The sequence below is a fragment of the Dama dama genome, chromosome 7, assembly GCF_033118175.1.
Source record: "Dama dama isolate Ldn47 chromosome 7, ASM3311817v1, whole genome shotgun sequence".
Taxonomy (NCBI): domain Eukaryota; kingdom Metazoa; phylum Chordata; class Mammalia; order Artiodactyla; family Cervidae; genus Dama; species Dama dama.
The window spans coordinates 19,950,825-19,971,873 of NC_083687.1; the positions used below are offsets into that span (position 1 = coordinate 19,950,825).

General features: G+C 51.7%; 2 protein-coding genes and 1 non-coding gene across 8 annotated transcripts in view; 2 read left to right on the forward strand and 1 right to left on the reverse strand.

Annotated features, from left to right (window-relative positions):
* Positions 1-12,737, reverse strand: MRPL14 (mitochondrial ribosomal protein L14). 4 transcript variants are annotated; one of them, XM_061146824.1, is made up of 3 exons: positions 12,616-12,737; positions 2,868-2,959; positions 1-483 (listed from the first exon to the last, which is right to left on the reverse strand). In XM_061146824.1, exons 2-3 carry the CDS (start codon positions 2,936-2,938, stop codon positions 117-119), a joined length of 438 nt encoding a protein of 145 aa, XP_061002807.1. In that variant the 5' UTR covers positions 2,939-2,959; positions 12,616-12,737; the 3' UTR covers positions 1-116. The 4 variants fall into 4 exon arrangements, with proteins under 4 accessions (XP_061002807.1, XP_061002806.1, XP_061002809.1 ...); XM_061146823.1 differs by having other exon boundaries at positions 12,518-12,669; XM_061146826.1 differs by having other exon boundaries at positions 12,514-12,650.
* Positions 8,502-8,574, forward strand: TRNAP-UGG (transfer RNA proline (anticodon UGG)). Its single transcript has one exon. It is a non-coding gene; the product is annotated as a tRNA-Pro (tRNA).
* TMEM63B (transmembrane protein 63B) overlaps positions 12,088-21,049 on the forward strand; it is a 25,395-nt gene continuing 16,433 nt past the window's right edge. Inside the window, exons 1-5 of one of the 3 annotated variants that reach the window (XM_061146820.1) lie at positions 12,088-12,354; positions 18,662-18,844; positions 19,123-19,202; positions 19,490-19,528; positions 20,510-20,600. In XM_061146820.1, the coding sequence (XP_061002803.1) occupies positions 18,686-18,844; positions 19,123-19,202; positions 19,490-19,528; positions 20,510-20,600 (369 nt within the window). In that variant the 5' untranslated portion in view covers positions 12,088-12,354; positions 18,662-18,685. Of the gene's footprint in view, positions 12,355-12,836; positions 12,959-15,944; positions 16,083-18,661; positions 18,845-19,122; positions 19,203-19,489; positions 19,529-20,509; positions 20,601-21,049 lie in introns of those variants that run through there. The other 2 variants (XM_061146821.1, XM_061146822.1) reach the window with 2 other exon arrangements.

Here is a 21,049-nt window from a genome sequence, read left to right on the forward strand (position 1 = left end):
TACATGGAAGCGTTTATTTTCCCACAGGACACTGTTCCCGGGCTCCCTCTCAGCAGAGGCACAGTTCTCAGAACGGCTCCATCCACGAGCCCCCGAGGCCAGCGCTTGGGCTCCGCTCACACGAAGTTCTGAGCGATGGCCAGGACCTTGGAAAACTCGCCTTCCCTCCGGCGGAGGCTGGTGGGGATGGGTGTCTTGATTCGGGTCCCCACTGGGTTCCCATTGTCCTCGATGAGGACCACGTTGTTGGAGTCAAACCTGGGGGTCATTGCGGGGCCAGGCATGCGGTGCCCCACGATGAGCGCCTTCTTCTTCTGCCCCTTGATGGCCAGCAGGATCCGGTCGCCCACCTTGCCCACCCCGTTCTTGTTATAGACGTGGATGCAGCGAGGAGGGCGATGGTAAGGGGTGTTCCCCAGGGCGCTGTTGTCCACCACACGCACCCGCGTCATCTTCTGAATTGCGCCAAGGCTGCCAGTGGTGCTGGTGGAAGAGGAAGAAAGTCTGAGGCCTGCAGCTCTGCCAGTCAGGGCACAGCGGCCTCTGCCAGGCCCAGCTTGGCAGCACGCACATCAGCAGGGCCCTGACACCAGAGGTGTCCTCACTGTAAGAAGCTCCTCACAGCTTCTGCTGCCGGGTCAGGACCTTGATCTGGATGGGTTCTAAAGGGGACCCAATATTCTGTTACAGTGAACGGCATGGCAGCCCTAATTTAAAGCCTCTGGTTTCCAACAGGCCTCGGAGGATTAAGGGACTATCTTACAGGCCAGGCCTTGCCCCTGCCTAGCCTGCAAAACCTGCTCCCCCAGAAAACACTGACTCCCAGACGTCCCATCTGCTTGGTGCTGGAACCATTAGATCCGAGTGGGTATGTCTGCCTAGGGAGTCCCTTGACACAGCACAGCAGAAATTGAAAATAAGCTAACAATCTTTTAATTTCCCCCCAATAGAAAGAGTACTATTAAAGGCAAATGAGCTACTATTAAGCCACCTGATGACAGTGGGAATTCTAGTTTCCTCTGTCACTAGGACCCTAGTGCTGGTTCTCTGGGGCGACCCGGGGTCCTCTCTCGTTCTACATGCCTGCCCTGGGCGATGTCATCTATTCCTGTTATTTCCGACTAGTAAACTCCATCTCCAGCCCCATGCCTCGCCTATCTTCCAGTCCTGTAGTTCCACTCCAAGCTCCTCATGTGTCCTACTGCTGCTGCTGCTGCTAAGTCACTTCCGTCGTGTCCAACTCTGTGCGACCCCATAGACGGCAGCCCACCAGGCTCTCCTGTCCCTGGGATTCTCCAGGCAAGAACACTGGAGTGGGTTACCATTTCCTTCTCCAATGCATGAAAGTGAGAAGTCAAACTGAAGTCACTCAGTCGTGTCCGACTCTTCGTGACCCCATGGACTGCAGCCTACTAGGTGCCTCCATCCATGGGATTTTCCAGGCAAGAGTACTGGAGTGGGGTGTCATTGCCTTCTCCGCATGTGTCCTACAGAGGCTGCAAATTCAGTCGGTGCCACAGGAACCTCATTGCCTCCCCTGCAAGCCTCCTCCGGCTGATGGGCTTTCTGCCTAGACAGTGGCTTCTCCAAAAACTCTAGCTCGTGAGCCATAAACCTCTCTCCATCCAACCTCTGCTGGCGCCACCTTCTGAACACCTCTGACCCTCCCCTCCACCCCATCAACAAATTCCTTCATCCAGCAGCTCACACTCTTACACCAAACCATTATGTTAGTGTCCTGACCGGCTCCCTGCGCACCTCACTCTGCCAACCAAGACCTCTTTTTAGAATATAAAACAGAGGCTACTCCCTTGCTTGGGACTGTTCAGTGGTCCCCCTTGTCTACACTGTCAACAACCTGGTCCTAATGTACCTGTCTTCCCAGATCCTCCACCTTCTGCCACTCACACATCTACTCTGAGCCCTGGGGCCGGGAACCCCTGGAGCTGTCCAAGCCTGCCCAGCCTCACGGCCCTCTCTGGGGGCTGGGACAGGGCCTGCCCCCACTTCCCTTCTAGGAAGGTGGCCTCTGTCCGCCTCTCCCCCCTCCCCCCGCTTCCTCCTCTATTAGCGGCCCCTGTCTTGAGCCTTCCAAAGAACTGTACAAGCCTCTATTATTATACTGGTCACATTTTTCTTAGAGTTATTTGTTTCCAACTTTGCTCCCATGGCCAACTGTGAGAACTCTGCCAGGGCAGGAAGCAAGTCTTATTCATCTCTCTATGACCAAACCCAGGCACAGGGTTCAGTAAACGCCTGCGGAATGAGTGCACGAACAGGGCCAAAAGGCACTGTTTGCCAACAAGAATGCAACCTGCACTCTCAGTCCTGGCTTAGCATCTAAACGGGAAGGGGGAGGCTGCCACACTTTCATCATGCTTGAGTGGTAATTAGCCTGTGAGGTAAAAATACATATATTTTTAAAAGAGAAGGGTTTTGCCCTCTACTTTCATTCACTTGTATATATGTTTTAAACTGAAGTACAATGTGTTAATTTCACATGCACAGCAAAGTTATTCATTACACACATAAATATATAGATATTTATTCTTAAAAGAGAAGGTTTTAATGCACTTAGGAAACAACAGGGTCAAGAGACAGCAGATTCACTGGAAGAGTCTGGTAGGCAAGGAGGTTTCATCTTCCTCCAGGTCCATTCCCAGTCCCGTCTCCAACAGCACCATCTCCCCGTTACCTACCCCCCAACCTGGGCTGCCCAAACCCCAGCTCCATCTAGTGCTCTAGTCTCCCCGGACCCCAAGCCCACCTCCCTGAGGGTCCACTGCCACTCTACTCACCACAATACCCAGTCCTGATAGGGGGCTTACTCAAAGACACAGCTTGAAGAACTCATTAGGAAAAGTTACCTGAAACAGCGCTGGCTGAATGCTCTGCTCATGTGGACGCAGGGGCCCCAGAGCCCGCTAGAGAAAGCCATGGGATCCCAAGATGGCAACTCCTGCAGGCAAAGAGAGGTAAGGATTTATTTCTAAGTCAGTGTCCTCACTCAGAGCCAGTAGTTTGGTGTATTTGGTTTTTGTTTTGTTTTGTTTTTAAAGACTACTGGGGACTTGTGTGGGAGATGGCACTTTGAGCACAGGATCATTAGTCACTAAATATAAATCTTAGTGGTTAAAAGATAGGCAGATGATTAGATGAACTCCAGCGACAGTTTTGCTGATTCATATTCTAAGTGGGGTCAGAGCGCTGGAATGGCCCGCAGCAGTTCTCGCTGTGGGTAACACAAGAGCGCAGTGAGTGCCTTCACCATTACCTCACTTCCACAGGCAGGAGGAAAAAAGGAATCCCGTGGGACACAGCCAGGTAGGGACCACTTCCCACATCCTCCATAGACGACACTGGTCCCTTGTTGACACTCAAGTGCCTCCTGAAATCAGAACTTCCACTCCTTGGAGGAGAGCAGATTACCTGGAGGAACCACCCAGGTTGTCCGCCACCACATCACCTTTCCCTCAAATGTAAAAGCCAGACACCTGGACAGCTCAGGGTTGGCAAAGCAGTGCAAAGGACGCCCTTGTCAAGTCAGTGACCTCGGTCTCTATTTGGATCAGTCTCCCAAACGACAGCATAACACAGGGAAACTACCTACCCCACTGGCAGCTGAAAGCGGGGTTTGGGAGAACAAGGTGGAGATAAAAGAGTAAACACCAGTCCAACACTGGTGACTCCAGCTTGCAGAACCTCAACCCCGCGGCTCCTGAGCACCAAAAACTATGGCCCATCCCCAGGTTTCCGCAATACCTGGGTATCAGTGAAGGGAATGTTTAAGAAAAACCTACAACCAACTGGTAATTCCAGCTGCAAAACGTGCCTGTTTTCCACCCAAATGTTTGGCCACAGAGGGCCTCATTCAAGAGCTCTGCTGAGAAAGCCTCTACCACTGTAGTATTTACACATAGCTCTGCCTTGCCTAAGTTCAAAGCACCTTAGATAAGATTTTATTTAATAAAGGTGGGGAAAACTCACTATTTACTTTCACAGAAATACCTAAACACTCCAGGAATGCTTATTAACTATGATTTAACCTCAAAGCTCAAGCTTATTATCCATTGTTTCCTTAAGACAACCCAAGGAGGAGTGGCCCAAATGATCAGAAAATTACATGCAAGAGAAGATGGTCAACTTATGGAACTATTAACAACTGACACACAGAATCAAAGACTATCGGATGACGCCAGCTTTACCGTAACAGCTCCGTGGCCCTGGACAAGAACTATGAGCTTCGGCTTCCCCAACTGTAACTGAGGGTTTCCCCACCAGTAACACCTACTCACAGGGCAGTCATGAGGTAAACCCCACAAAGCACAGAGCCCCGTGTCCGCACTCAATACCTATCAGCCTTCTCCATCATTGTCGTCATCACATCACATCCGTTTTGAAGATGAGGAAACTGAGAGAGAGAGACGGGGACTTGCATTAAGCCCCGTAACTAGCCAAGGGCACAAGCAGAACCAGAAGTGGACCCAGCTCTGGCCCAAGGGTCTTCCCTCCACACTGTGTGGCCTCACTCTGCCGTACAAAGCCCACTTCACACAGGGGCTCAGGGTGAAGAACAGCTTTGAGGGTCACCTGGTCTTTTCCTGCTTGCTTTGTTTATGAAAATGTATTCGGTAGAGTAGTTATACTGTGTCTCAGTGCTTTCCATTATCATCTCATTTAAGTTTCCCCAAAACTATGAAATGGGCACTATTATTCACCCCACTTTATACTTGAGGAAATGAGGTCCACAGAGGTTAGATGATCTGCCCAAGTTGCACAGCCAGGAGCGACAAAAGCGGAAATCCGAACGGCAGTAGCTGGCTTCCCTTCTCTTATTCAGTGGAATTAACGTGGTAACTTCAATTTAAATGTTAATATTTTTCCAATCGTTAGATCATCTTTGTTCCATCAGGAATACTGTTATCACAGGCATGTTTTACTCAGCCCCACCAACTCAGTGCTTCCTGAGTCGACTGAAACGTAGACAAACAGCAGGTGAAACTTATTCACTTTTATCCAATTTAGGTTTTGAAGACAATTTGTAGTGTAGATGGCAAGAAGAGCTCCACACACTGAACAATAATGGAAAATTGGCGGGGTTTTTTTGTTTTTTGTTTTTTAAAAAAGAGAGAGCTCTAAAAAGCAGTCCTTCTGGTCCAGGTAGCCACTACATCCAGTCTCGGCCAAGCCTCCACATCTCACTCTGGGGCCCCTGCTCGCTCTCCTGGGAGAGAAGAGGCTCCTCAGAACCCCCAAGCGAGCCTGACGGCACCCACATTCCCTCTCCTGAGGATTGCAACACCCAGCCTCTCCACTCAGCACCATTTCCTCCATGGTACTCGTGGGAATCCAACAAGTGCAGAGGAGCCCAGGGGCTCCCCAGAATTCTCCCTGCCTTGGGTGTAACAAACTCTCCCATTCAAGGCGCCTCCCGGGAGTCTGCAGGGCGGTCTGCACACAAACCACACCCAGGCCGCCTCTCTGCGCCTCGCTCAAGGCCACCCCCACCCTCTGGGCTGTCTCTGCCCAACTCAGCAGCCCTGGCTCCAAACACACCTCCTCCGAGCAGCTCTGTATGAGGCTGCCGCATCCGCTGCCACCCCTGCTGCACTCCGAGGACACCTGGGCATCTGTGCCAAGGAACTCTGTGGCTCTCACTTTCATCACCAAACTCAGACGTGGAATAAATTTGGAATTTTTTTTTTTTTTGAGATAAGGCTGATAGCCCTTAACATTCCAGTTCTTGCTACTCACTATCCAAAACTCAGACCACAGAGATCTTGACAATGTGGTATCTGAACTCTCTACAGGAATTCAGGACTCACACACACACAGGATCATTTGTACTGCACTCAAACACAAGAGTAACACATTTCCACCTCCAGGGAGCACCACCATTCTCACAAGAAAAGGCCCAATTCAGAGACTCTTCACTAGGTCTTTGGCAGATCTGATAGTGACCTCCAGACCCAAAGGACTTAAAGACATCCAATGGACAGCAGTAAGCATTCCTATGAACTTGAAAGCATAAAAGAACCAAATATTCTTGTATATTAAAAAGAAAAAAGCTGTGGTCCCCTCCACAGCCACTCCAGCAAAAGATCCCAGCAGGTCCTCACTGGGTGGGAATGCAATAAATATTTAATGAATAAAATAAATGAGGTAGCCAATAGACAGATTCCCGTACCTGTGATCCACACAGGGAAATCTTATCTGTTTATCAGAACCTCACACAACACATGCAAACAAGCTTTAGGAGACCCATGGTGTTAGTCGAGGGAGAATGAGCCAATGCTACGTCTACAGGCCCCTGGAATCATCTCCTGGGCCTGGCGCCATCACTGCCCACTGTGGAAAAACACCTCATCCCACCACTGAACAACTGGTTCAGATCAGGGAGGAGTGATGGAGGCAGTAATTTCCTTCACAGCAACTTTGACTGACCTTGATGTTATTTCTTAGGATAAATCCATCCTGTAGACAAAGACCCTGATCCACTTCGGATCAGACTATATATACTGCTCTGTTTCACAAACAACGTTATCCTGAGTCCTGTGTTTGCACAGGAAGCTAACTCTGATGGTATTTCCTCCTCTGCACTCTCACGCAGAGGTGGCTAAGTATTCGGAAGACTATGGTGCCAGATATGGCTTTTCAGGCCGCTTCCTGGTCAGCGTGGAGCACTGTCCTCCAGGTTTAGCACATGAATCACAACCTCTGGTGGCGGGGGAATGGGAGGGCAAGAGGAGGAAGATGAGAGAGACAGACAGAAACTACTTAATATAACCCAAGAGTTGTGCTTATTTTCCATCCTGGTTTAAGCTCTCCCTTCAGTTGTGGAGGTCAGGGAGGACTGCAGATTTCAGGGTCACACAGGTGAGTTTTTCACTTGGCATCACTTCAGGTTAGGGTGGGTCCCACTGGACTCTGTGAGGGCAGGAACGGTCCATGCCCTGTCCAGAGCTGCCTGCTCAGGACCTACAACAGGGCCAGGCACACAAATGGAGCTCAGTAAGTATCTGTTAAATGAATACTATTTACCTGCAATTGCAATTAACCCTCTGGCTCTAGACAGACTCAATATCAGAGGGTTGGTGGTCTTTCTTGTGCCCTTCATTCAGCCTCCCAGTGGCTTGGGGGAGCTTACTAGACATGGAGAACTCGTTTTTAGCTAATGTTAATACAGACAGACTGAACTAGAAAAGCAGAGGGATGCTTTGTAGAAAGCTAGAAAGTACCATTACTTGAGCTTTGCATGCATGCATGCTAAGTCACTTAAGTCATTTCCAACTTTTTGCAACCCCATGGACTATAGCCCATCAGGCTCTTCTGCCCATAGGATTCTCCAGGAAAGAATACTGGAGTGAGTTGCTATGCCCTCCTCCAGGGGATCTTTCAGACCCAGGGATGGAACCAGGGTCTCTTCCGTCTCCTTTAATGGCAGGTGAGTTCTTTACCACTAACGCCACCTGGGAAGCCTACTTGAGCTTCAGGGTCAGCAAAATACTGTACTTAGTATCACAGATCCATATACATTTATACATTGTTTCTACCCTAACAATTTCCCTCTTTAGGTCCAGGTTCTAAAGAAGAGAGAAAAAACAAAGAGTTCAGCACAATCACAAAAGACAATTCTTTTAAAGGCGATTCTGTTAGTAAGTGGCAGAAGTGAAAAGAAACACTAAGAGAAATTAAATGCAAGGTCCAGCCACAAAACAGACAAACTCTACCTAGCATAAAGATATAAATGTCCTTCTTCATTAAAGCAAGAAAACACTGAGGCCTAGCAGCTTCAACAAATAAAATTTTAAAAAAGAGACAGAGAGACCTCCTTGGACCCTTCACCGTGTGTGTCATGCAGACAGCTCCTCCCATCTGCTGCAGGTTTCGCCCCAATCATTCTGGACCAAAAAGTACTCTTATCTGTTGCTTAAATACTCATTACTGTTTTGCTGGGGAAGGAGTCTCTTTCAGTAGTTTTGTGTTTATACACCATCTCACAATTCTCAAAGTATTTTCACACAGATCACTTTCTTGGTTGACTTCATTTCTGAGCACCCAACGGAAATACAGACAGATGACAAACAGCAACCGTTTGGGGAGGGTTGATTCCACTAAGGATTTCTGAACAGCTCAAGGTTCAACAGAGTGCCATTTTGCAGATGGAGAAATTAAGTCAGAAGTGCTAAGCGACTTGTCCTAGGGATGGAAGAAGGGTAGAAAGCTGTTCCTACTACACCCCGCACAATACCTGAGCAGGTGAAGTGCTGCTTTAACCACTAATAAACTTTATAGAAATGAACATACCCCACACAGTCCAAGCACTCTTTCTTTCTCAAAGCTGCCACATCATCTTTTAAAACTCAAAACAGCCATCTTTTCAATAGATATCTGCTCTACACACAGCACAGCCTAGGACCAATTCTGAAGCTGATTCTGATACGCCCGCAAAGGTGTGAGTTTTCACAGTTTCTACTATCAAGAAGCAAACATCCAGGATTTCCCTGGGGGTCCAGTGGTTAGGACTCTGCACTTGGACTGCAGGGGGCACAGGTTTGATCCCTGGCTGGGGAACTGAGATCCTACATGCCATGCAGCATAGCCAAAACTTTTTTTTAAAAAGAAGCAAACATCCCTCAATAGCTCAATGTGCTGTTTCTACCATGGCTACCAACGAGGACCCCAACTCTCCATTTTTTTTTCTTTTGGGAAAGTCCTGGATGTTTGCTTCTTTTCCGTGAGGTTGCACAGCCTGTGGGATCCTAGTTCCCCGACCAAGGACTGAATCCGGGCCCTCAGCAGTGAGAGCTGGGCATCCTAACCCCTGGGCCACCAGGGAATTCCATCCAGTTCTCAAGCTGACTCACAAACAAAAAAAAAAACATTTCTAGGGTTCTTCTGTTTATTTACCTATATGTGTTTATTAACTTGTATATTCATTTGTTCCACTTTGTTACAGGAGTATTTAAAATCATGGTTCTTAAAAATATCTGACAGCTTTTGATTATTCAAGTTGGTTTTTCAATATGTAGATTTTTAATCTATTATAGTTTTGATCCCCTGCCATCCCCACCTCACAGATGTGCAAACACCTATAGTTCCAGAAGTTTGTAACATTCTTGGTATGGTCATCTCAGAAAAACTGTACAAGCCGAAGTTAAATTCTACTTAATCACCGCTACTAAGCGGTGACAAGGAGCTAGGTTTATGGAGATGTCAGATGGGCAGGCAAGGCAGGAGGGTGGGTGGGGTGGGATGAAAAGCCCACAGAAAAGGTATCTCCTCCACCCCTACCGCCCCTCTTCTCCTGCCAAGTCTGTGACCTTGGAATCCACTTCTCTAGGCCTCAGTGACTCTGTCAAGCAGGGGTCATTGGGAAGAGCAAGGAGGCATGGAAATAAAAGTGTTTTAGCTTCACCCACAGAAGGGGCTGTTTTCAAGTAGGGGAATCCCTCTCTGGATTCTGCCCAGTGAGAACAGCTTCACTCCCCAATTCTCAGGGCAGCACTATCCGTGTGAAAGATCACTCAGTCCTGAAAGTGTGTTTCAGCTTAAGGTAGACACAGAAGGGCTTCGCTGGTGGCACAGTGGATAAGAATCCACTTGTCAATGCAGGAGATACAGGTTCCATCCCTGGTCTGGGAAGGTCCCACATGCCTCGGAGCAACTAAGCCCATGCACCGTGCCATGACTACTGAGCCTGTGCTGGGAAGCCACAACTAAGTCCACATACCCCAACTCCTGAAGCCTTTGTGCCCTAGAACCTGTGCTCCATAACGAAAGAAGCCACCACCATGAGCAGCTCGCTGACCACAGCTAGAGAAAGCCCGTGCAGCAACCAAGACCCAGCACAGCCAAATAAATTAATAATTAAAAAAAAAACAATGGTAGATATGGAAAGTGCTCTCTCTTTTCTAATGACATAGATGATTTTTTTTAAGCTTTTGACAAGGAGACTTTCCCATTCTGAGTTGTGTTTCACTGGGGAATAACAGGCTACCTGACACCTTTTTTTGTAATTTATTTATCTGGCTGCATAGTTACCATACACGGGCTTAGTCGTTACACATCACACATGATCCTAATTCCCAGACCAGGGATGAAACCAGTGTCTCACGCATTGCAAGGCAGATTCTCAACCACTGGACCACCAGGGAAGTCCCCTGGCACCTTTCTTAAAAGAAGAGCATATTACTTGACCCAGAGCAGTTTCTGGGATCTGAATCATAGCTCTCTCACACAAGCTGGTTGTCATTGTTAACACACAATGGTGTAAAATTGCACCAGGGTGAGCCACAACCCAGAACAAACCGTCAGCTTCTAAAAAGGAAGATCAATTGTAACCTGATTTCTGAAACCCTCCCCAGCCCCTTCATGGCCATAAAAACTATTCTAGTAACAAAACAACAGGAAAATCCATCTTATGTGGGTCCAGGTGTCATAACACCAAGACAAGAGTGGGGTGAGACAGGCTTCAAAGGACTCTTACATCATGTAAGATGCTAAATGCTGAGGAGAGTCTAAGTAATCATGTTCGGTGCCCAACAGGCTCCCTTCTGAAATATGAATTCCAGGGAAGGTTTGCACCATTCATATTCAGGGGCGATAAGAAAACATTGTGGCCGTCGTCCCTTCATGTATTCCACAGGGTACTCAATTCAATTCTCACCTCAGGCTTTCTGAAATGTCTCCTCTGTTAATATGTGGTGACCCTTAACTAGGCACAGGCAGAAATCGATCCGGAATCCACCACACGTTAACATACCTAACTGCATTATTAAAAAGATAATAATACATGAGAAATACCTTTCAGTGATCCTCAGGGGTCCCCAAACCAGGTAACATGGGTTCTATTCTCACTTTCCAGATACCCCATTACAAGTGCTACTCGGCAAGGGATCATACCAGCTCTACTACCATAAAATCAACACAATATGTAAAATGTTCCATAGGAAATACACATCCAAGAAGCTCTAAGGGTAAAATGGACAATTCTACACAAGGGAAAAACAACAACACAAAGAGAACAGATTCCTTGTCATCCAAACTGCTTGCTCCTACCCAAAACAGCTCCCAGAATCCAAGCCTGCAAAGACTTCTCCCACCAGGCAGTCTGCCAAACATAGCTTAACCCCATCTCCCTTTCTATCCTTCCTAAGTAACATTTCCTACTCCAACAAAATCCTTTTTCTTCCATTGTACATAATTCCATGAGTGAAGAGTGAACTTTCCTCTAGCACAGCCCTTCCTGAAAAAACCAACCTACCCTGCTCCTTACTATACATCCCTGATGTCCTGACTGCATCCTCACGGACAATTTTAAATGACTGAAAACTCAGGTTGATGAAGGTAAGACCACAAACAGGAGAACACAGGAAATCAACGCACTTCAAACTTTTGTGACGCACAGAAACACACTGTATCACAACTCCTAATATACTCACACACTTTCACGTGTGTATACTTGAAGCAGGTGTCCAAAAACAATACTTACCCTCCCTAGGTACAATGCACTGATATTTTCTATTCTACTTTACTTTTTCTTAAATGATGGCCATGATCCACTAAATTGATTTCCAATTAACCAATGGCACAGTTGCAATGGGAATTCAGTTTGAACTGTATGTAAACCTTACCAGTGCCTTCCACAAGCTGCTACTGAGCCCTTGAAAAACCCAGCAGAGAGCAGACACACTAACCAACCACAACCAAATAGGCAGTGCCCATCTTCTGTCCAGCAACCCCACAAGTATCTCCCAACCTTCCAGGTTTTCCCCAGTAACCCAGTGACTCCATCATATGCTGTTTTATTAACCTCTTTATAAATTCAGTCCATGAATCTCTTAAGGTGGCAAAATTCATTTACTGCCCACCATGTAAAGCAGTATTTCCCTTCTGTCCGCAAGCCTGTTCTCAAGCTTGAAGAGAAGAAAGCCTTCCATGAGCCCACAATTAAACGAACAAGTTGGTATTCCGCATGCCTTTGTCGTCTATTTTGTGGGTAACATACAGGAGTTATGCACACGCGCAGACACACACACCCCCACCCCCCTCTCTCTCTCATCTTTCCAGTCTTAATCCCTGGCAGATGCAGCCTCGGGTGAAATGAGAAACCAGGGAACCCCCTGGAGCCGGGGGAGCCACTCATCGGCATGACCGTGAAAGCGGTGGACTCACTCTCCAAACCAGAGAAGCGCCTGGCAAAAGAGCCACAACGTCATCTCAAGACCCAAGTCGGGAAAGGAAAGGGAGAAGGAGAGAAATAAGACAAACCAGAGGAGCCGCGCCAGACTGATCGGCCTAGGCCACCTCGTGAAGCCTGGCGGCAACCCGCCCCAGCCCTAGAAAAAGCAGGTGAGCGCGGGCCAGGGGCGCGGGGTCTCAGAGGCCCCAGAGAGCGGGGCCGCCCTCGGAGAGTGGCAGAGAGCAGGGTCCGGGTCAGAGGTCTCCCTCCCCGTCGGGACCCTTTGCCCCTGGAAGGCCCACGATCCCCGCACTCCGGCCCTTCCTCACCCACCCCGGGGGAGCGCGCCACGGCTCCAGCCGGGAAGAAAGGAAGACGGGAAGCAGAAAGTCAGGAGCGTGACGTCCCTTCCCCCCAGACACACTCCATACCGCCTTCGCCGCCTAGGAATATCCCGCCGCGGGCCTCACTGGCCCGGCGCCGCCTTCCCCCCCACGCGGCCTCTCGCTCTGCGCCTGCGCGGCGGACCCAGCCGGGAGGGCGGCGATCTGAGGGTGCGCGCGCCTTGCGTGTCCTGGCGTGGGGGTGTGGCCTGCGCGGCCCCGCCCCTCCTCCTGCTCCCCCTCCCTCCTCCCGCTCCCCCTCCCCCAGACACTGCCGCGGCCGCCGCAGGAGCCCGGAGCTCCAGCCGCCCAGCGACTCCCCCTCCCCCTCCCCCAGCCCCGCCCCGCCCCAACCCGGGGCTCGGAGCCGGAGCCGAGTCTGCGCCTGGGGGTGAGTACGCGACCCTTCCCCAGCCCCGTCTCCTTTCTTTTGAGGATCCCACCACCACCCTAAAGAAAAACCCCGATCTCAGCTGCGCGTCCCCTCCCTTTCAACCTCCTGCGGGACCCAGAGGTGCCCGGGGCCCGCGGGACCCAGGGGTGCCGCGCGCTGCCCCCAACCCCGGCACCATCCTGAGCCTATCGTGTGAGTCCTCCGACCCCTGCCTGGGGTCCAGAGGTACACTGCCCTCTGTCCCCACCCCTCGAGAGATCCGAAGGGTGGGACCTCAGCCCCCGGCCCCCTAGCACCACTCTCCTCCCCACCTGCCCGGTCCAGGTGCGCCTCCCCTCCGCGCCCCTCCGGGGTTCCAGCTGCGCCCGATCAGCCCGCCGCCGCGGTAGGGAATCTGCCGCCCCCGCCCCCGAGTTCTGGATTCCAGGGTCGCCAAGTCCAATGCCCTCGGCGTCTTTTTATCTTTTCCCCGGCTCCAGGGGCCGAGTACCCCCGAAGTCGGCCCGGGGCAGGGGCTTCAGGCTCGGGCAAGGGCAGGGTTCGCGAGAGCTGGCGCGAGGCCGGCCGCTGTCCTCGGCCGGTCTGGGGACTGGTCGGACGGCTGGGGAGGCGACTGGCCCCGGGAGCGTGTCCTCTCCTTGCGCCCCACACAGTGCAGTTCATTCATGAGCCGCCCGGGCCTGCGTTGGAGGGTGCGGTGGAGAAAGGATTGGTTCGCGGAACCGGAGAGGGGCAAAGGCCCTGCTGGGGGGAGGGGGCGTGCTTTGTCCCTAACCCTCCTTAACCTCCTAGGGAGGACAGTCCCAAAGCTTTGGCGCCTTCTTCCCCCAAAAGATAAGGACCCTTGGGAAGTGGAGAGGAGAGGTCAGAGGGCCGGCTGCCCTTGCGGCTCTGTGCTGCCACCTGCCTGGGTCCCTTGGGTGGAGGACTGGCCGCTCCGCACTCCACTTTCCTGGAAGGGGGCGAGGGGGTTGGGGGGCGCACAATGGGGAGGACCAGAACTTCCGTACCTAAGACCACTCTCCAGCCTCTCCCAGGGTCTGCATCCCCAGCCCCTCCTGAGGAGGAGCCCCCAGTCCTGCCTCCCAGGCACGTGTGAGGAGGGGAGTGGCCCTCCCAGCGGGGTCTATCAGCAGGGATGTACTGGCGGCATGACTATCCTCCAGGGTACCAGAGGGTCCAGGCCCTGGCATGCCCCAGGCGGCACATGCTGGGACCTGCTGTTGGCTCACCCAGTTGGGTCTTGGCCTCTGGTTGGGTGGGGAGGGATGTGGCAAGGCAGAAGGCAGATGGTGAGTAAGGAAGAAGCCCCTTTTAGACATCTTACAAGTTCCCTCCAATTATAACAGTCTTGGAGATGTGGGTTCAAATTCCAACTCTGCCATTCTTTAGCTGTGTGACCTTGACAAGTTACTTAACTTCTCTGAACCTTAGTGTCAATTTAAAAAGTATGCTCACAAAATAAATAAATAAATAAAAAGTATGCTCACTACCACTTCCTTACAAGATTAATTATGGGGATCAATCTAGATAGTACAGGTAAAGAGCCTGGCACCCTGCCTGGTAGTTGATCAATAACGAGCTCTTCTCTCTGAACTTCTGACCCATCCTGGTGTATCATCACCCTCCCATGCTCCCCCACCCCCACCCCCTACCCCGGCCAGCCTGCTGGGGATGGATCAGTTTGTTTGAAGAGTTTAGAAATATTCCCCTGTCACTCACTGGCTGAGTCCTGAAAGCAGTCTAAGCTCTTAAGTCTGGACAAGAAGCCCAGCTAGACTGAGGAGTTCTAGCATACAAAGTTCTGTTTTATTTTGATCTGTACCAGTTCTCCACTAAACCAATCCCTTTCATTCTACACTTTATTGATAACAATAGCTAATTTTTTTTTTAGAATCCATTTACGCCTTTAACTGTACTAAGAGCTTCACCTAAATCATCTTGTGTAATTCGCAAAACAACCACGTGACTGAATTATTATCCCCATTTATAGATGAGCGAACCAAGGCCCAGGGTGGTGAGGTAATGTGCTCAGGTCAGAAGCCATTATCTGTCTCATCCTAGAGCCCATGCTGTTAGCCACCAGGCTCTGTTGCCTGTCCCCTCCACCTGCCTCAGAACTCGAAATCACAAACCCAGGGAGCTAGAAGCAAGAGGGAAGGCAAACAGGTAGAAATAGGGTGTGGCATTTCTCCAGAGCTGTAACTGACAATCCCCAGCCCCCAGCCTCCTGATGGAAGTGACTCCTCTGTTAGCTGAGGCCGCAAAGTGCTGTAGTTAAAAGCATAGACTTGAGCCAGGTTGCCTAAGTCCATATCCAGATCTATCACAGACTAGCTGTGTGTCATTGGGAAAGTGATATACCCTCTCTGAACCTCATCGTCCTCCTAAGGTTGTGATGAGGAGTAAATGAGATGATATTTGTAAAGCACTTGGAACAGTGCTGGCATAAAATAGGAATTAAACAGGTATTTGATAAATGCATTCTTTTCCTACTACTTTTATCCTCACTTGTGGATACATTTTTACCCCTATCTCAGAAGTTGGTAGGGATGGAGTGAGGATATTAATATCTATTTGTTACAGAGTGAAAGACTGAGGCCCAGGTTACATAGTAACAAAACTAGTCTCCATCTTTATCTCCTCCCAACAGACCACACTGCCTTCCTATGATCCCAAGTCCTAAATTAAATCTTCCCTAGTAACTCTTTAAGAAAAAAACTTTTAATTTATAGCTTCCTAACCCCCCCCCCCAAGCAACATGCACACACTTCTTGATGATAAAATAACCTTCAGTGAGCTAGAAATAAAATCCTCCATCATTCTCCCTACACCTTTCCAGCTAAAGCCTCAGTGTCAGACCAGAGAAATTCTGGGATACCACTGGCTCAGACAACCCTGTAGAGTGGATGAAATGTCCCTCTCTCCCCCAAATGTTCTGCCTCAGTCTCTTCCCTTCTCTCAGCTGCTCTCTGTGAAGGCTTTGAGAGCAGCTGCCCAGGGTGAAATTCAGCCCAGCAACCCCGCCTCCACAATTAAGAGCTTGGAGTAACCCAGTCGGCAAGCTGGCAAGCTGAGCCACCAGCCCTGGCTCCAACCTTTCCTGCCCTGTGAGCTCCCTGTGAGTGGCTTCTCCTCCCCCGTCCCTGCTTCCTCCCCTGCCGATGGGGAGTGTGCCCTGCTTACTTCAGGGTGCAGGTGGGAAGAGCAGTGCAACTGAGGAGGGAGTGATTTGTGACTCTAAAGAGGGAGGTGGCAGATGGACGTGGTGACTTCGGTTACTGAAGCACAGACCTTGACCCTCACTACTCTCCTGGGTTCCCTTATGTAGGAGCTCCCAGAATGTTCCACCTTCCTCCGAGTGGAGAGGATAGAAGTGGGGGCATGTAACTCTAGGGGTTTGTACCCATTACACTCTGACCTGGGGGAGCCTTGGAATTTCAGAGATAAACAGGCAAGGAGTATGTGTGGGCTGGATTGATTTTTGAAATGTGTTTGAGTTGGGAGTTAGAGGTGGGGAGACTAGTATAGAGGGCCCCCCTCCCCAATTATTACAGCGCTAAGATACCTATACCTACCTTTAACCTTTCCTGGGGCTTTTTGTATTTACATACCCAGGCTCCCAGACACACCCGCATACACACCTCCACTCAGACACTAACAACTCTCTTCATTTCCAAAGACAGCTGTGTAGTCACCCAGCTCCCCACCTCCACACACACAGATACACATATCAACACAAGTTTTACACACCTAAACACACATTCTCTCAGTGCTCTGGTGTTCCCTAGCCAGAGAACACATAATGAGCATTCACAAAGCTTCTGCAGCATCCTGTTCTAGGCATGTCAGAAAAGCATCAAGGTGCCCTGAAAAGAGTTCAGGCTTTAAAAAAGAAGTTGACCTAGGTTTGATGCCCAGGTCCATTATTTTATGAGCAGTGTGACTTTGGGAAACTTACTTAACTTCTCTGAGTCCTATGCCCTCATCTTAAAATGGGAATGACATTCCAACTCCAAAGAGTTAATGATTAAATGAAAAATATATGTCTTCTTGAAACATTGGGCACTCTATACATGGCACCTGCTACAGTTACTGAATTAATTTTTTTTTTTTTTTTAAGGCAACACGGGCTGGAAAGGAAGAGGGAGGACATAGAACACAGGGCAGTTATTCCCTTAGCCTTCTTAACCCAGGCTTTTCAGTCCCTGGAACCAAGTGAGACACACAGACAACCCCAGCTTCTCCTCTGGTGCCTCTTGCCCTGCAGTTGAAATGTTAGGAAGAGGCAGCTGAAAATCTGGGATTGGTGGGTGGGCAGGGGAAACTTTCTGAGCCACCCAGGGGGCTAGGGGATGCTTGCTCCCAGAGTTGCAGTCACCCATCCCAGATTTGTTGTTCTCTTTCTTTGTCTGGTTTCCTTTCTTCCCTGGGGACCCCCCCCCCTACAAAGCAGAGCTTGTGTTGTCAGCAGAAGGGGCCCCCAGGGGCCCTCCTGTAGGACGGGGGGTGGGGCCACGAAGCCGCGCCCACACATCTCTTCCACCCCGGGAGCCTCCCCAGAGCCCTGCCCAGCTGGTCCCCAGGCACTTCCAGAACCCAGGCATCAGGACTAGCTGCCCCTTCCCTCCTCCTCCCCCCCACCCGTCCACTGGGACCGTTGAAGGCTTGAAAGCCTGGCAGTGTCAGGGAAGCAGGCCAGAGGGCACTTCCCTGGCTGCAGGGAGCTTGGGCTGGTTAAGAGGCCCCCAGCTCATTCTTCCTTCCTTTGCCAATCAATGGAAAAGCTCGCTGCAGGGCACGGCATTCCCAGCCTGCCCTGCTCTGGGGGCAGGAGCAGGGCACGCTGGGAATCGTAGTCCTTACAACTCAGGTGCAGAGAAAATTGGAAAGAGATGAGGAAACTGGAGAGGAGAAAGGCGTAGCTGCTGCCATGGCCCAGGAAAAAGAATGAGGGTAAACAGGTGTGGCTGGGCTGAGTAAGACAGGTGGCGCAAATGCAGAAGTCCTGCTTTTTAACAGACTTCCCACCGACCCCATCCTCAGACCCCTACTCTGAGGACAGAGGGTCAACTTTAAAGTTACATATCTCACTTTGAAGCCAGTTATACTGGGAAGGTGGTTAACTGAGTTGAAAACTGAGCAGATGAAACCATGCCATTGTTCTAACAGGGGTAGGAAGAGACAGTCAGGGTCAGGTAACTGGCTCCTGACCCATCCTCCCCTGGCCTGGAGACCCTTCCACTTAGTCTTGGATCTTCAGACCTAAGACCCCTCTCCATCTTCCCTCAGATTGAGCTCTGCCCCCTGCCTGAGACAGACAGAGATACAGAGACAGAGAGAGCCAGTTTGTGTTTGGAGAGAATGGGTGTGTGTGTGTATGTGTGTATATGGAGGTGGTGGGAGGTAAATTGCTAGAGACTCAGAGACATCTTCCAGCTTAGAAAAACCAGTCGCCCCAGTCCAGACCCAGGCTGAGTTCCCCAGACCCAGAGCCCAAAAGCCAGGGAAAGTAAGTCCGTGTGACTCAACCCTCCCTTCCTGGGCCCTTATCTCCAGAGGCCAGAGCTTCCACCCACCCAGGCAGCCCGGTGATCTGTCCTCACTGTCCCCTCCCTACGCCCACCCTGCTGAAGCCCCAGGCAGAACTGTGAAGGGGACAGGGGCTGAGCCTGGCTGACCGCTCCGCCCTTTGCCCAGGAGAACCATGAGGCAGTAGCAGCCATGCTGCCCTTCCTGCTGGCCACACTGGGCACCATGGCCCTCAACAACAGCAACCCCAAGGACTACTGCTACAGCGCCCGCATCCGCAGCACCGTCCTGCAGGGCCTGCCGTTCGGGGGCGTCCCCACCGTGCTGGCTCTGGACTTCATGTGCTTCCTTGTGAGTGCCCACATGCCCCCCTCCACCCTTGGCACCACACCCTGTATCACAGCTGGCTAACACCCGCCACTCTAACCACTCCCCCACCTGCCCCTGACTCCCCACGTGTGACTGCAGGTGGGAATCCCCATCACCCAGCCCAAGTTCAGCCTCGGACCTTCATCCCACCCAGAGTCATCCTTTTCTCAGACAAAAATCCTGCCCCTCTGCCCTGCCCTCCTAGCTAGTCCAGGGGGTGAATGGCCTCCCCTCCTGCCAACCACCCCCTCCTTCCTCAGGCACTGCTGTTCTTGTTCTCCATCCTCCGGAAGGTGGCCTGGGACTACGGGCGGCTGGCCTTGGTGACAGATGCAGACAGGTAAGGCTCTGGGACCCTCCCCTTACCCCTACACACAGGCTGGTGTGTGCACTTGCACGCCCACACACACACACATGCACATACACCTTGTCCACGCTCCTCAGGGATAGGAGGAGAGTCAGCCCACTCTCATTCTCTTTGGTGGGGGCGGCAGGGGCGGGGATGAAGAGGGACCGGTCCCAGAGCGGTCATGCGGGCACCGGGGCCCACAGCTGGGCCTTGGTTCCTCACCAGTCCCTGGAGACCCATCCCGGCCCCCGGTAACCCTGTCTGTTCTCTGTCCCCAGGCGCCGGCGGCAGGAGAGAGACCGAGTGGAACAGGAATAGTATGTGGGGCAGCAGCCCCCTCGCCCCCACTAAACCAGCTTTCCTTTTTCTTCTCTTTCATGCTTCTCTTCCTACCACGTTGCCGGTGTCTCTTTTCCGTTTTCCCCTCTGCAGGCTCGTGTTCGGATTAACGCAGGTGGTGTGCTTCGCAGAGCAGGGGGCTCCCCAGCTTGTCTCTGCCTCTCTCCCCCGTCTCTCCCTCCGGCTCCCGGCCTGGGAGAAGCGGCTCCCTGTGTGCCCCGCGCACGTGGGCGTCCACCGCCCCGGTTGGCTGGGGTGGAGGAACCATCTTCCTTGGGAACCCACCCGACAGTCACCCTGTTGGTTGCAGAGACAAGATTGGGTGTCTCCAGTGGCTTCTCATCCCCTAACAGCTAGTTCTTCCTATTCCAGGGTTCCCCGCTCACCTGCTCTGGAGGCCTGGGAGGGGGGCGGCCAGAGAAGCTCTGAGCGTGGCCCTCTGTATCCGTCACCGTCTCTGTCTATAGGCCTGGCATTGGAGTTGCGGCAGCTGCTGGGGTCGGGGAAGGGGGAGGGTGGGGGACACCTCCCAGGCTCCCTAGCCCCCGGCCCTTCTGGGGTTCTCTTGGTCCAGCCTGTCCTTCCCCATCACCATGTGCCCCCCCACCATTGCCCTATGCCCAGGGTGGGCTCTGCTCCCCCGGCCCCCACTGGTCAGCTCCAGAACTGCAGGGCCCCGCTGACTTCCTTTGTTCAGCAATCATGGGGTGCTGATGAAGACTCCCCCTCCCACCCTTCCCCCATCCCTGCATCAGTGCCCCCCACGTCCCCCCGGGGCCCCTGAGGGTAAGGTGCAGGTTCAAGGGAGGCAGAGAGAGGGCAGTCACTCTTGCACGCTTCTGCCTCTGAGCGTTCTGTGCCTTGTCTGGAGCTCTGGAGTGGGAGCCCACCCACTCCCCCTGGCTCCCCAGGAACTCAGACTCACCTCCCTCTCTGATCTCTCGCCTCCCCACCCCCAGTGTGGCCTCGGCTATGCACGGGGACAGTCACGACCGGTATGAGCGTCTCACGTCTGTCTCCAGCTCCGTCGACTTTGACCAAAGGGACAATGTGAGTGTCCTCCCCCCAGCTTCTCAGCACCCCCTCCTCCAGGGCACGTGGGCTCAGCAGCCTTGGCTTCAGGTGATATGGAGTCAGGGGTCTATGTGGTGGGGCCTTCTGCCCAGCAAGGGTGATCCTCATCCGAGAGCCACAAGGTAGCCCCCAGACCCAGAACTCGGGGCTCTGTCTTCCACGGCAGCCTCCAAACCAGCAGAAGTTGAACATCTGTGGTTTCTAAATGTCATTTTCCCCAGTAGAGTTCTGTACCCCTCTCCAGTGATCAATCCTAGGGACCTCTTTTCCTTAGACATTTTCCTGGAAGTAATCATGAACCTTCCAGGCCTGCTTAGCAAAACATGCAGAATCCATTGTGCTGCTCAGAGGTTGTAGGCTGGTGGCCCCTGGCAATCTGGGGCCGGCTGACCTGTTTGTAGATTGGAGCTGAGGGGCGAGGCCCC